The following is a 16788-nucleotide window of genomic DNA, read 5'->3' as shown; positions in this document are numbered from 1 at the left end:
AAATATCAAATGAAAGAACAGTCCATCCGCTTTCTTTCCATCAACAACAACATAAAAAATTTCATCCTACCTTCATTTGTTCTCTTATCAGTTATCACCTCTCAAATTTTTAGCTAAAAGCGGAGAAAATTCAATTTTTGTGAAGAACTTTTGTAAGAGATCAGATTCAGAGCCTGATCAAAACTTACACGTCATGCTAAATCCACCACAATGCTGTTGTGTTGAGTAAATGCGTCAGTGTTAAAGTCGGGTAAGATTGCCATCTAGTGGATGATAGCGGAAATATCAATTTAAGACAAAAACAACTCATAGAACTTTTTCTCTTTATTGACGAAATGACTTTTGACATTTATCTGGATATCTCCATGTGCAAAGGTAGAAGAATAAAAAAATGATTAAAGACTGTGGTGTTTATTTTCATAAATCAGTATGTAGCAGCATTGGCGCAGTGATACTTGTGATGCGGTCTGAACCGTGGGTTTACCGGGGTATTTTATCATGGCTTAGAACGCGTTTCAACCAATCAGAATGAAGAACCAGAACGAGCCGTTTTATAATTAAAAATAATACACAACTAAGGTGGTGATGTGGCATGAAGCAGAGTCAGGTGTGCGTTTATTAAAAAATAATGCACAGCTGTGGAACATTTGTCAACTAATCAAAATAAAGCATTCAACAACCGCGTGGTATAAAATAAAAGTATATATCCTATATATATAATATTTACGTATGTTTTCCATAACAAATAAACAAATAAAAAAGATACGCATAATGACAATCCTTTATCCTTTGCTTCCACTCTTTATTAAATCTTTATAAAAGCGTCTGGATAAATGTAAATGTAATGTGAATGCAATGAGAACGTCAATCACTTGATTCTTTGTTATGGTATCCTTTACTTCTTGTTTATCAATACCTGTTAGGCCGGTGGGCACACAGCACACCTGGTTTTCTCCTCCGACAGCAAAACCTACCAAATCAAAAAAGCGAAGCAAAGCAGAACTTTAATAATAATGAATGATAATGATTTCTAATAATTAAAGGACCAGTATGTAAGAAATTTATATCAATAAATCATAAAATTGCCCTGATATGTCACTAGACATTAAGAAATCATTTTCATTTTCAAATACTTATATCACCGACAACAGTGGTCCGGCCAGGATATTTTCATTTAAAAAGTGGAGTTGCAGCCCTCAACTGATGTTTATGTTGTTATTGTGTGTATTGGCCACCAGTTTTGTGGTTGCAGTACCAGTTTTGGCCACAATCCTACATACTGTTCCTTTAAATAAGCTTTTTGAATAAAATATTCTTTAAAGTGCGGAAAGCCCTTATTTGAAGCAGTTTTGGAGGTGTATAATGCAAATGACTAACCTTGTGCAGCAGTTGAAGAAGAAAGTCATGTGTGTACGCAGGTGTCGTGAATTAGATGAAAAGTTTTCATGAGAAGTTCAAATGTGCGTACGAAAAATCAAAACAATTATTAGTGAATGATGCCCATTGTCTTGTGTATTAGGCTTCTTTCAGAAAGAATTCAATATTAATTGTGTAAGTTTATGCTTAAAACAGTTAATATTTACCAGTGATGGGCTTTCTATAGTTTTTAGCTGTGTTTAACTTAATTTCATAAACTTCAATTTAGTAAAAACTAATAAATGACTTACCGTAAGCATGAAATGTTTAATATCTTAAGCTCTCAATCTCTTGTGTGTTGCTTCTCAAGTCAATACTGTACATTTCAATTTAAGAATGTTTTGATTTTCCATTTTATTTGAGCTTTTATTGTTTGCATTCAGCATTCTTTTTTCCCCGCTGACGCATGCAGTTGAGAACCGCTGCTTACTGCATACATCTGAATTATTTGTTTGCATTTCTTTCTTTGAAATTCATTGTATCTGTCCTTCATTGTGATTTGAATCCCATGACAGACCCCCGTACACCGTCAGACTGCCGATCAGAGCGTCTGTTAGTGCTCTGCCTGTTATTGTTGCTTATACCCTGTTCTCCTCTCTTTCTCTTTTCTTTCTCGCTGTCGTCTTCTCGCTGTCTCTCTATTCTCACGTTTAACCTGTAATGTATCTGCTTATAAAGTCCCCATTACTGGTAAGTTCATCGGGATTCTGTGTTTCACGTAGAGGCTCATTGGCCGTCCCCCCTCCCATGTGTCTTGCATGGAAATATAAACATTACATCACACGCTAACCCCCCCAAATCACACGTGCATCATCGCATCACATTGTTTCTCCATCCGCAGTTTTACAATTACGTTTGTTTGCTTTTTTTGGGGTTTCTTTGGAGACCTCTGTGGCTTTGAACATCAGTCATTGTGACGTCACGATCCCTCGTCCAATCATTACGCTCATGTTCTGCTGTGGATTGACAGCACCCGTCAATTACGCTGCCATGGGAAAATGAATTTCGAAACTTTCACATCAGGGATAAACAAGAGCATATAATAGACGCAGGCAGATATTAGCTGTTTACCAGACAGAGCTGATAAATTTGTGATTTTTTTTGTGAAACGAGAGGTCGGTCAATCTTTACCTGTTCTCCACATCCACTCATCCTCTCCTCCAGCGCTGTTTCATGATCCATTCATTGCCATTAGGGGGCGTGCACACCAAAGCTTTCTACGTGTCTGAAAACGCCTGACTGACAACTTTTTTCTGCCGACTGCCAGCTTTCTTCAGCTGAGCACTTTGGTTTCTGATTTGTTTATCAGTCATTCAACGATGCACCAGTTGGTTGTTGTGATATTTGTCCCGCCCTCCTCCACTGTGATTGGACGACCGCGTGAGACCTGACATTGACCAGCTGAGTTTTTCACCCAAAGTCTAATATTTTTTTAACTCTCTGCGCTCACTGCTGAGCACGGAAAAACACAGAGCGCCGTCTTTCAGCGCGAAAAAAAACCCATCCACCGAGCGCGGGATTAAAAGCTTTGGTGTGCACGCCCCCTTACACATTAGAAGTACTTTTTCCTTTTACAGTGCTCAGTTATTGTACAAAACATTGATACATAATCACCAAAAATATAAACTCTTGTTATTATTCATTTTCTTTCGTATCTTTTCAAATCTGTATGCTGTTTTCACATGAAACACAACGACACTCTTAAAAATAAAGATGCTTAACACAGCGATGCCATAGTCCAGTAGTCTTCACTATTTTATCATGACTTTTTTTTAGGAGAGACACTTTTATAGTAAAGTTTCAAAAGTTGCATTTGGTCATAAATAGCATGTCTGCTTACACTGCAAAAGATGACTTTCTTACGTAGTATTTTTGTCTTGTTTTCAGTAAAAATATCTAAAAATTCTTAAATGAAGATGTTTTTTCTTGATGAGCAAAATGACCTGGGAAAATAAGTCTAGTTTTTAGGCAAAAAATATAAAATGTAAGCGAATTTGTGCTTAAAAAAATAAAAAAAATCTGCCAGTGGAATAAGAAACATTTTCTTAAAATAAGTTTACTTTTTTCATAAACACTTAATTTTTCTTATTTCATTGGCAGATTTTTTAAGCACAAATTCACTTTTAGATCTATCTGTCATCCTTAAACATACGATATGCAATGCAGCCGAATCAAATTTGTAACTGAGACAAGATGATTTACCGTTAATGATAAAAACAGGGTTACTTTAATGCTAAGCATTGTTATAATGTGATGCACAGGTCGGGTTTTTTCCAAATTGTATGAAATATTTGGCCCGCCCCAACCCGCCCTGCATCGCTGTATTTATTTTTTAACCCGACCATTAAAATAGATCTACTAGGCATTTGTGATATAAATGAAAACAGGCGTTATTTCAGCCTAAAGGTGCTTGGAAACAGCCTTTTTAGTGTACATTGAATTTTCCTCTGAATACAAACAGCATACAGTTTTGAAATGTTATGGCGGCCGGTGACTTCTTTTTTGAGGGTGTACGATGCAAAACTTGTCACAACATGATGTAATGTGTGTGTGTGTGTGTGTGTGGCTCGTCATGTCAAAATATGTTTTTACCCATCATGTAATGTTCCACATGTGTCATGTCAAAATATGTGTCTGCTGCAGATGCTTCGACAGGTTTATGATAAAAGAGACGCTCGCTTAATCTCATGTGTAATCAGAGTTTAGTGTTAAGTGTCTTGCAAGTATTTTGTGAACTTGAGCATCTCTTTTATCATAAACCCTTTTCACGTATATATATTGGCACGTATTTTGACATGATGCACACATATTTTGAATTCCTGCCTCTTGGAAGAGAAGTCACCGGCCACCATTGGTTATAATAATAAATCATTTTAGGTGAATTATTTTGTTAAATTGCAGATTTATTTTTGATCAGGAATTTGTGCAAATTTTTTGAGTAATACATCCTATTAGCCCCATGACATCACTGTAAAAGGAATTGTGCGTAAAGTGTTTTTAACTTGAAATGCTTTCACCGTTCTCACCTCATTGTTGACTTGAGCGTGTTTTCTTTTTCTAGATGAAACTCAAACGTTGACCAGTGACACCAGCAGTCTGGTGCAGTCACACACACATTCACTGCGTAAACGTGAAGCCGTAGATGTGCCGTACCAGACGGGTCAACTTCATCCGGCCATCCGTGTGGCAGATCTGCTTCAACACATCACACAGATGAAATGTGCGGAGGGTTACGGCTTTAAAGAAGAGTATGAGGTAATCACCAATCCCATCATTACCTACTCTATCACATGCACTACTCTATAACTTCACCTTGTTTATTTCATTGTTTTGTGTTTGGTCTGTGAATACAGTGATTTACATCACGTCTCTTGTGAGCATGTTGTTTCATATGCATTCAGTTTTTTGAATGAGTTTACATGAGCTCACCGACAGTAATCACAACATCTTACACGTGATCACACAAGTTTAACTTCATGCCTGATTTCTCATCTATCTCTATGAGCAGTATTGTAGTTAATAATGACTCTTTACCTGTCCGGTGTTGGGTATTATTATAGATGATGATGTCACAGCACAAACACACACACATCATAAACCGGTGTGCATGCAGGCAAACGCACACTTTCAGAGTTTATAATAAATGATATCTGCAGGACGTGTTTGTTTGTGCTGAAGTAGTTTTGTCCCCTCACTTACACACTGTATCTCTTTCTGACCTCTTCTCTCATGGTTCTTATCTATGGAGCAGATAAATGAGGTAAGATCACACTTCATTTAGTTCATTTCTACAAATGTTAAAGGTTTGAAGCTTTCGCTTGTGCTGACAGACGCTAGATAATGTGGCAATGGGAAGATAACATTAACAGTGTTGGTGTTTTAAAGCTGTTTTAGTAGACAGTGCACATTGAGAAACTGGTTTAGGGTTGCCAATCCTTCATACAGTGATCCACCGCTTTATAACACAGATGATACTCTATAGAGGACAAATAGTAAAGACACAAATAATTTAACAATGAATATTTACATTTGCATTTGGTAGATGCTTTTATCTAAAGCAACTTACGATGCATTCAAGTTATATATTTTTCCTCTCTGGGATCGAACCCATGACTTTTGCAATGCTAACACAGTTGAGCTACAGGATAAATAAACTGCACAATAAATGGACAAAACACTCAGTGTGAATGCATAATTCCTAAAAAACAAATGAAATATTCATCTTATTTACCTAATATTCATCTAATATTTATAGCTACTGTAGTGTTAGTTATTTACAGTTCTCTAGTTGTTTAATCTTTATAGGTAAAGTGTTCATGTCTAGTGTTTAGCTTGTGCAGTTAAGTTTTATTCATTAGAAATATGTGACTTTTTTTTTTTAAAGCAATTAAGTTCAATGTCATTAGATATAATAGTAGATTTAATGTAATAATGAGAGTGTTTTCCTCATCTAGAGTTGGCAACCCTTCCAGTGTCGCTCAGTTTGAATCTATATTTGGTGTTGAATATGAAAGATGTCTGTGAAATGTTTGCAGTCTTTTATTAAACTGATATTAGTTTACATTCAACTCTTCAGAGATTCTTCCAGCGTCTGCATTTACATTCACAGCACTGTTCAATTATAAACATGCTCGTCTGGTTTGTTTGTATCTTGAGGTTTATAGATCGTGTTATACTCAATCATTTTTATGTCACTTGTCAAAGTTCTTCTGGAGTTTCTATACTGTATATATAAGTGAAATCTGGAAGTCAAAAAATTTAAATGCTAAAAAATACAAATGTCATTTTACAACAAGAAGTAAACTTAAAAATAATAATAATTATGATTATAGATTGAGTATTTGTGTGTGTGCGTGTGTTGTGTGCATGAGTGTGTGTACAGTTATCTTTGTGAGAACCAATTTTTTTTGTAAGCCTAAATGTGTGAGTAGAAAGAGAGTAAAATTAGGACATTTTGTCCGGTGCTCACTTTTTGATTTCTGTCATAACCGTGCAGCCCTAGTTAGAGGTTAGAGATTGCATTACATCTATGAGTGTCATTACAAAGATAGTTGTACAAGTGTGTGTGTGTGTGTGTGTGTGTGTGCATGCGCGTGTGTGTGCGTGCGTGCGTGCATGCGCGCGTCAAATTTTTTCTCATAAATCAATGGAAAACAGTTTTTCAAGAGACATGCTTTTTGTCACGGCTGAGACCAGGTGAGACAAGACGATGAGGCGAGATGCGGATCCAAGTGCAGTTTATTCCATATAATATGTGAAAACAATGAAAAACAAAAACCAGGGAACACTAGGGACAAGCGACATCATTTAACAAACCACAAACACAGAATGAACGAGCAGGGTATATATGAATGACCAAGACCAATGACAGAGCAGAAACAATCAGTAACTAGGACAACACACAAGGGGAGAAGCATGATCACAATGAATATCCATGGTTACAAACAAGGGGGCGGAGACACTAATTAACACAGGGAGCTACACTAGGAACAAAGGTATACATGAACACAGGTTAAACACAGGTACACAGAGACATAATATAAACCCAAAACACAAGTATAACAAAACACCAGATAACAGGGACACAGGGAACACGTTACATAGCCCCCCCCTCTAAAGGGCGGCTTCCAGACGCCCACCAGAAAGAAAACCCCCCAAAGTACATAAGTCCAGGTGGGCGGTGGTATGGAGGTGGACCCGGGGGAGGGATGGTGGGCCAAGGCCATGAAAGTCCAAGGGCCAGGGAGGCAGGGACCACGGCGGAGCCGCGGGCGGAGGCAGGGACCACGGCGGAGCCGCGGGCGGAGACAGGGACCAAGGCGGAGCCGCGGGCGGAGACAGGGACCAAGGCGGAGCCGCGGGCGGAGACAGGGACCAAGGGGGAGCCGCGGGCGGAGACAGGGACCAAGGCGGAGCCGCGGGCGGAGACAGGGACCAAGGAGGAGCCGCGGGCAAAGCAGGCAGCCAAGGCGGAGACTGAGACCAGGGCGGAGCCGGCAGAGCGGGAACCCAGGGCGGAGCCGGCAGAGCGGGAACCCAGGGCGGAGCCGGCAGAGCGGGAACCCAGGGCGGAGCCGGCAGAGCGGGAACCCAGGGCGGAGCCGGCAGAGCGGGAACCCAGGGCGGAGCCGGCAGAGCGGGAACCCAGGGCGGAGCCGGCAGAGCGGGAACCCAGGGCGGAGCCTGCAGAGCGGGAACCCAGGGCGGAGCAGGCAGGGCGGGAAGCCAGGGCGGAGCCGGCAGGGCGGGAAGCCAGGGTGGAGCCAGAGACCAGAGAGGGACTGGATACCAGGGTGGTGCTGGTGGTATCATGAACCTGGGTAGAGGGAAACAACAGAAAGAGGCCCTCTGGGCCAGGTTAGACAGGGCAGAGAGTTCAAATTTGGCCGTCTCGGACCAGGTAATGAGAGCAGGAAACTTGGGGACAGCCATCTTGAAACAGGCAGAGAGGTTGAAAGTGGCCATAGTTTTGGTGACAATAAGTCTCTGGAGCTTCGGGGTGACCACACTAGCTGACCAATGGGGCTCAGATGACTCACTCGGCTCAGATGACTCACTCGGCTCAGATGACTCACTCGGCTCAGATGACTCACTCGGCTCAGATGACTCACTCGGCTCAGATGACTCACTCGGCTCAGATGACTCACTCGGCTCAGATGACTCACTCGGCTCAGATGACTCACTCGGCTCAGATGACTCACTCGGCTCAGGGGAATCAGAAGACTCAGGGAACTCAGAAGATTCAAGGAACTCGGGAGATTCACTCGGCTCGGAGGACTCGGGAGATTCACTCGGCTCGGAGGACTCGGGAGATTCACTCGGCTCGGAGGACTCGGGAGATTCACTCGGCTCGGAGGACTCGGGAGATTCACTCGGCTCGGAGGACTCGGGAGATTCACTCGGCTCGGAGGACTCGGGAGATTCACTCGGCTCGGAGGACTCGGGAGATTCACTCGGCTCGGAGGACTCGGGAGATTCACTCGGCTCGGAGGACTCGGGAGATTCACTCGGCTCGGAGGACTCGGGAGATTCACTCGGCTCGGAGGACTCGGGAGATTCACTCGGCTCGGAGGACTCGGGAGATTCACTCGGCTCGGAGGACTCGGGAGATTCACTCGGCTCGGAGGACTCGGGAGATTCACTCGGCTCGGAGGACTCGGGAGATTCACTCGGCTCGGAGGACTCGGGAGATTCACTCGGCTCGGAGGACTCGGGAGATTCACTCGGCTCGGAGGACTCGGGAGATTCACTCGGCTCGGAGGACTCGGGAGATTCACTCGGCTCGGAGGACTCGGGAGATTCACTCGGCTCGGAGGACTCGGGAGATTCACTCGACTCGGAGGACTCGTGTTCATGAGTCTGGTTGATCTGCCGTTGAACTGGTGAGCCACACACTGAAAAAACATAGCACAATGCCAGTGCTAACATTGACGATTCACACAGATTAAAAAGTTCGGGGAGCTCCGAGGCCTTCAGTGAATCAATGGGCACAAACAGTTTCATTAGCTCTGTAGCTGTCTCATGTGATGTAACACACCTGCTGGCCGATGATTCACTCGGTGACTTGCTCCGGGAGGATTCACTCAGGGATTTACACAGGGAAGATTCACTCGGGAAAGATTCACTCGGGAAAGATTCACTCGGGAAAGATTCACTCGGGAAAGATTCACTCGGGAAAGATTCACTCGGGAAAGATTCACTCGGGAAAGATTCACTCGGGAAAGATTCACTCGGGAAAGATTCACTCGGGAAAGATTCACTCGGGAAAGATTCACTCGGGAAAGATTCACTCGGGGATTCACTCGGGAAAGATTCACTCGGGGATTCACTCGGGAAAGACTCACTCGGGAAAGACTCACTCGGGGATTCACTCGGGGATTCACTCGAGGACGCACTCGAAGACAAACTCGAGGACTCACTCGGGGATTCACTGGGGGATTCACTCGGATTCACTCTGGGACTCACTCGGGGATTCACTCGGGGATTCACTCGGGGATTCACTCGGCGAAGATTCACTCGAGAGAACGAGCGGTCCAGGGATTCTGGTCGCTCGGACAGTGATCAGCGGGTAATCCAACACACTGGAGATTAAGCGGCCGACCCGGGCTTTCACGGAATGAACCGGATAACCTGGTGACTTGTGCACCGGCTCAGACACGGCGGAAGTCATCTTGTGAGCGGGGTCGGACCAAACACAGGGAAACCTTGGAAGCACGAGGGAAAACACACAGGGGAGTGAGGAATTGCTGCTGGATCCTTAAGCGGAGGTTTGTTCTGTCACGGCTGAGACCAGGTGAGACAAGACGATGAGGCGAGATGCAGATCCAAGTGCAGTTTATTCCATATAATATGTGAAAACAATGAAAAACAAAAACCAGGGAACACTAGGGACAAGCGACATCATTTAACAAACCACAAACACAGAATGAACGAGCAGGGTATATATGAATGACCAAGACCAATGACAGAGCAGAAACGATCAGTAACTAGGACAACACACAAGGGGAGAAGCATGATCACAATGAATATCCATGGTTACAAACAAGGGGGCGGAGACACTAATTAACACAGGGAGCTACACTAGGAACAAAGGTATACATGAACACAGGTTAAACACAGGTACACAGAGACATAATATAAACCCAAAACACAAGTATAACAAAACACCAGATAACAGGGACACAGGGAACACGTTACACTTTTATTCAAAGTGGTTTCTGCTTGGTTGAAAATGTTGCAGAAAAAGAAAAACATTTGAATGTAAAGTTTGTTTTATGTGTTTTATGAATTAATAAATATCTATTCCAGTCACAGAGTTTTATGCTGTATTATCAGATATGTCATAAAATGTTTTTGAGATTCTGCAGTCTTGTTTGCAACTGGTTTGCTTTAGGATGGAGATTTTACATAACAGATTTAATAAACAGTCTCACTAAAGCACATGCACATTTTTATGATGTTTAAATCACAAACAAATAAAAAATCTTTCTGTTGCACAAGACAAATAACAAAAATATTCAAGAGAATCTCAAGTTTTGCTCTAAAGTCGAAATGAAATTGAAATGAAAAACTGTTATTTGTTTTGGAATATTGTGGTATTTTTTGTGGTATTTGTGAGCTAAAAAAAACATGTGTCCTCATAATTAATCAAAAACGCAAATCTCCCCACTTCAAAACGATCTCTCTTTACTTCCGGTCATATTGTATGGCAGGTGGGTGGGGTCTGGGAGAAGATCCAAGAAATTAGCAATTAGCAACACGACCCAACTTCAAACGATCCAATCAATTTTTAATAGACGAATTGAAGTCCAGCCCTACCTTTATTCATTTTAGAAGCCGTTTCACTGGGCTATACATCACGACGGGGAAAATAAGACAACCCCTATTTCTGTTTCATTGCGACTTTAAAGTAAATGTTTCATTTTTTAAACTGATAAACAAGACAGGAATACTTCACTGTTCCACTCTTCATACTCACAGTTAATGCTTTGAAAGAATACTAAGGATTAAACTTTTGTGAAGAAATCTTATATTTGATGACCAACTTGAAAAAACATCTTCTTAATCATTATAGCCTATTTATCTACACATCTTTAAAATAATAAACATTTACTTGAGATAGATGAGAATATATTTAATCAGGGAAGTTGCTGTTGTAATGAATCTTTATATACAAAACTACATCATATAAATGTCATAGTTTTACAAGAACTTACTTTAGACTAAATTTGGGGCACTTTGTCTAGTTTTTTCACATCATTAAAAATATTTGGTAACACTTTTGTACGGTGACTTATTCTTACTTTTAACAAGTTGCCTGTTAGCTTGCATATAATTGGCTGTTTATTAGTAGTTATAAAGCACGTATTATTGCATGACTTCTTTATCACTTAATCCTACATTATACAACAGTTCTCTCTGGTTCTCGAATCTGATTGGCTAAGAGCTATACGATATTGTACTGATAACGGCACTGTAGCCGCTTCACCTTTCGTATTATTCCGCCACCTAGTGAATGGAGGTCCTAAGCAGGCTCATCTCTGAATGGAAAAACACAGACGCGCTGTTTGAATCACTCTCCGTGTGTGTGTCTCATTAGTTTACTAGCTCATAAATCAGTCTGTGAATCCCCAATCGGAAGTTATTAGTCAAAGATCAGCGCTCTTGGATGTTACGTTAAAGTTAATGGGAGAAATGTCTTGTCACATCGTGTGGACGCTTAACACTTGGAAAGAGGAATATAAACACTCGTTTTTTTCTGGAGCTATACCTTTTATCAGAACGCGAAAACACCGTGGAACTGCAGGTAAGCCCCGCAGCTTTTAAATGTGGACATTGATCATTTACTTTATCGTGACGTGACTATTAAAACATGTTATGAGATATCGCCACTGATATATTTATAAGCAGCATGCAAAAACATCTCTCTGACACTTATAAAAAACAGTTTTATATAGTACTGACAAGAACAAAGTTTAATAATAATAATCGAGTGCTCGTATCGCGTTAAGAATACATGAGAAAGCAATAGTAACGTTTCACAAGTATAGTTTTATTAACTTTTACCTCGCGCCAAAACAATAACAACACAAAAGACACTAAATATGAATAAAAAAACAAGTACAAGTTTGATCATGACACCAAATACTGCTGATTTGATCTCATTTTGACGATCATAAACAAACAAGGCCAACATGAGAGCCAGGGTATCCCTTTCAGAGATGTAGCCCAGAGAGGGCGGTGGTCAGCGGGGCGAGTGAACACTGATGTCCGCTCATGCTTTGGTTCTCATTCGTACCGAATCTCACTAAGCAAACGTTCAAACAGGCGCTATCTTTACTAATCGACTGCAGATTTAAATATAATACAGATACATTCTCGACTGAACTAATCTTAAAACTACACTTTGTGACCAAGAAACAGTAATATAGAGAAACGGCTTTTCCGTCCATTGAGTTGTTATGAGCTTCAAAGCAGCCGAAAGTTTTACCTGTCATTCTGGCCGCTCTCAAATCCGTGGTGGAAGAAGTAGTTCTCAAACAAAGAGGCTTTTAAAATAACTCCGTTGTTGTTTTCTAGTTTTCGTTTTTCAAACGTGTGCCGTCGAACTGTTGTATAAAAGCAATATCGCTCTCGGAGTCGTGTGATATAGCTCTATATCATCACGGCTGTGATTGCCTCCGGCACTCGGCCGCTCTGGCCTAATCACAGCCGTGATGATATAGAGCTATATCACACTCCTACTTGAGCGATATTGCTTAAGTAATTCATATCTACACAAAAAAGCTACAACAATTACCTCACCAGGTATTAAAAATTAGTAAATTAGGAGTTTATTGAGGCAAATCCATAGTTATTGAAGTGTTACCACATATTTCCCAATGAAACCATTGAATCATGCTGTGTAACTTTATTCAGGATATTTTTCCTAATCTGTATTATGTCCTGTATGGACACTCCAGGAAAAGGTGGGAATGATTTTACTGAATTTTGGGAAGAGGTCACACAGGGGGATGTTTGTGATGTTCCTCAGAGCAGCTGGTGTTGTAATGAAGAGCTCATGTCTGACATCTGATGCTTAAGGACCCTGAAGAGGATTTATGTCAACTTTTTAAATGGTTAAACTCTCTCTGTCTCTTTCTCTGTGTGTGTGTCTCTGTCTGTTTCAGAGTTTTTTTGAGGGTCAGTCCGCCCCATGGGACTCTGCCAAGAAGGATGAGAATCGGATGAAGAACCGTTATGGAAACATCATTGCATGTATGTACAGTATTGTGAGACAGGAATCATCATATTTTGTGCGAGTACATGAACACAAAGTACATAATCTCATTCTTATCTGTGTATATACAGCAGGGGTGAACTGAGCTGTGGTAACACAAACACAAGATACAAGATAAACAATGAGTGTGAGAGTATAATGACTGCCTCTCGTCTCTCTCTCTGTAGATGATCATTCACGTGTAAGGCTGCAGAATCTGGACGGAGAGCAGAACTCTGATTACATTAATGCTAATTATGTTGACGTGAGTACAGCACTCATGACCTTCTCACAAAGGTCACTGTATAGCACACACACGCACACGTATACACACATACGCGCACACACACACATGCACAAACACACACACACACACACACACACACACACACACACACACACACACACACACACACACACACACACACATATATGCGTACACATGCATGCACACACACACAAATACACACACACATGCACAAACACACACATGCACACACACATTCATGCGCACACACACACATATATGCGCACACATGCATGCATACACACACACATATGCACACACACACACACACACACCTTAGTATTTTTTATACACACAACATCTTTTTGTAGAAATATTAGATGAAATCAAAAATTATTCTTAAATGGACTGGTGACTATTAAACTTTTTTATTGCAGTTCAGTGAATTCTTGTTTCTGTCAGTTTAAAGGTGCAGTGTGTAAATTTTAGCGGCATCTAGTGGTGAGGTTGCGAATTTAAACCAACAGCTCAGTCCAGTTTTGAAACGCATAGAGAAGCTACGGTAGCCGCCACAGGACAAACATGTCATCGCCAGAGACAACTTAGTAAAAAAAGTTTGTACGTTAAGGTTTTGTAGAAACATGGCGGCACAAAATAGCGACTTCCACGTAAGGGGACCCTCTGTGTATGTAGATAAAAACATCTCATTCTAAGGTAATAAACACATAACTGTTCATTATGAAAGGTCTTTATACACCCCTGATAATATAGTTTTGTATTTTATTTTGCATTTCTGTCAAGAGATCCTTCTAAAAAATTACACACTGCACCTTTAATTCAACTTGCTGTGTGTGACCAATTCAAATTTCTTCAATTCTGTCCAACCCTGACAGAGACAAACTTTTGCACAAATAGACAAATACTTGCTCACATTCACACACATAAACAGACAAACTCATGCACACAAACACACTCACACAATCTTCTGCACACACTCACAGAAACTCATGCACACATACACACACACACACACACACACACTCACGCAAACTTATACACACACACATACTGTACACACTTGTACTCCTGCTGGACACCTGCAGAAGCTGAGCAGTGTAAATTATAGAGGAAGTGATGTCAGTGCAGGAGACTTCAGCTTCAATAAATGGATGCAGGGTGGACAGAGAGATGAATCTGTGCTGAAAGTCATGTTGGGTTGTCTTTGATGCTCTTCAACTCACTGTTTCTCTTGCTTTAAACTCTCACTGTGCTCAGATGTCAGCACATGGACTGAAATCACTGTGTGTGCAGATATAAGAATCTTCTCCATCATTCATTGATGAATACTTGCTGGCGTTTGCTTTAAATAAAGTTTACAGCCTGCTTTTCTGTGCATAAATTGTATGGAGCAAATAGATCCAACATTGTTACTGAAGCTGATGTGTTTACAGTGAAAATTATGACAATTGCTGAAGTACTCATGATGCAGTGCAACACAATGACATATATCAGCTGTGTTTAGTGAATACAGCGTGACTGATCATTTGCAGCATCATTTAGCCGCATTGGACCTTTTTGTTTAAAAGAAAATTCCATCCCTAAAATGAAAATGTATGGATTATTTACTCACCTCCGTGTCATCCAAGATGTTTATGTCTTTCTTTTTTCAGCCAAACACAATCAGAGTTATATAAAATAATATCCTAAACCAATGCGACTTCACAAGCCACCTTAATTCAACATATTTACAACCTTAATTCTAACTGTAGATATTCTTAGTGTTTCTTGGCACTTTGTACATTAAATCTCTGCTCTTTTCTCGCTCCTGTATTTTTAATAGCTTCATTTGTCAGCGCTGGTTATTAGCAGAGTTTAAGACACTTCCACAAATCCTGATGCATAATGCAGAACGGCCGCTTCGCCGATGCACACGCGTCAATTATTTACTCATCTGTCTTTCTCTCGGTGGGTTTATTGTACTTTATGTTGGGCTCGTTCAGGAGATGTTCCTCACAAAGCGTATGCTGGTTATTAGATACAAAGAGTATCTGCATATTGAAGGGCTTCATTATTAAAAGAGATTTGCTGTTGCTGAGGTACTTAGCCGCTCCTCACGCTGATAAGTGAAGCGATGGAGGCTGTTTTTCTTCTCCAAAAGCCTTTTAAGCATCTCTCCAGCCAATAAAGTCTCGCCTGCCACCAAATGTATTTATGTTTTATCACATTTGTCTTTGTTTGCTTGCCGCACGGCTTTGTGTCTTTGTCTTCCTAGTTTGTTTTAGATGGATCTGTTTGTTTGGGTGGCCAATAGAGCATCTCTTAAATCATTTTTATATACATTTGTTTCCTAAAAATGCTTTGCGTGTGCATTTTTATACATCGGTTAAGGTTATAAAGAGTAAAATCCGGAACACGTTTGAGATGTTTTGTTCTTGTTTGCTGTGATTTATCTTTATAGAAACATTATTTACCAAAAATAACTTAAAACCATTGACTTGTAGATAACTGCATTAGAAGTCAAACTTAAAGGCCTCTATCATACACCTGGCGCAATGCACGACGCAAGTGTCTTTTTCTAGTTTCAACCCTGCGCAATTATCATGTTCACGTTTAACGCCACGTTGTTTAAATAGCAAATGCATTTGCGCCCACTTTTGCACCCATGGGCGTTCTGGTCTGAAAATGAGGTGTGTTCAGGCACATTGTTGGCATGTTGCTATTTTGTGGCTACTAAAATAGACTACTTAATTTTTTTGTTATTTAAAGAGCGAGTTCGTAATATGCGCATATAAACGGGCCGACAACGCGAGTTTGCTTATCACGTACATTAATGCGCAGCAGCACAAAAACGCTTTTAAATTTATGAAAGATTTATGAAAGATTAAAGGATTGAATGTAAAAGGCGTAAAGAGCTGCTTCATCTGTAACCTGGTAAGTAATTAAATGTTTTGCTTTAAACAAATGCATCTATTTTTAAATGTTTTTTATTGTATATGATGACTCTGTACCTGCGGATATGGTGAGATGAGAAACATTTTAAGTAATGCTTTAAAAAAAAATCATGGCGCTGTCCGAGTACTGAAACACTTCGGCTCTCCGTACGTTTGTAAATTCTTTATCTCTTGTTTGTATTTTTAGAGTACAAACCTTTTCTTGCATATTTGCTAATTATTTAAGAGATTACAATGATTATGTAGGATATCAATACATTTACAGCAATTAAAAGCCTGCTATTTGTACTTCCATGACTAAAAGAAAACGGCTTTTAAAGGTTTTAATCCAAAAAATAACAATTTCAATAAAATTAAACAACACAATTTTTTAACATTATTCTTAATGGGTTCTTCTTCCTCTGCTTATATTTTCA

At 40.5% G+C, this 16788-nt stretch overlaps 1 protein-coding gene across 6 annotated transcripts in view; it reads left to right on the top strand.

Moving 5' to 3' along the window:
* The window catches only part of LOC129443264 (receptor-type tyrosine-protein phosphatase mu), a 234710-nt gene that overhangs the window by 183481 nt on the left and 34441 nt on the right, over window positions 1-16788 (top strand). For 4 of the 6 annotated variants that reach the window (XM_073864363.1, XM_073864362.1, XM_073864361.1 and 1 more), the window contains 3 exons: window positions 4478-4671; window positions 13086-13173; window positions 13363-13439. In XM_073864363.1, coding sequence (XP_073720464.1) covers window positions 4478-4671; window positions 13086-13173; window positions 13363-13439 — 359 coding nt within the window. Of the gene's footprint in view, window positions 1-2094; window positions 2107-4477; window positions 4672-13085; window positions 13174-13362; window positions 13440-16788 lie in introns of all 6 variants that reach the window. The other 2 variants (XM_073864360.1, XM_073864358.1) reach the window with 1 other exon arrangement.

This window comes from Misgurnus anguillicaudatus, unplaced genomic scaffold (assembly GCF_027580225.2).
Source record: "Misgurnus anguillicaudatus unplaced genomic scaffold, ASM2758022v2 HiC_scaffold_26, whole genome shotgun sequence".
NCBI lineage: Eukaryota > Metazoa > Chordata > Actinopteri > Cypriniformes > Cobitidae > Misgurnus > Misgurnus anguillicaudatus.
The sequence above is the reverse complement of the archived record's forward strand: the minus strand, read 5'-3'. Positions and strand labels throughout refer to the sequence as shown.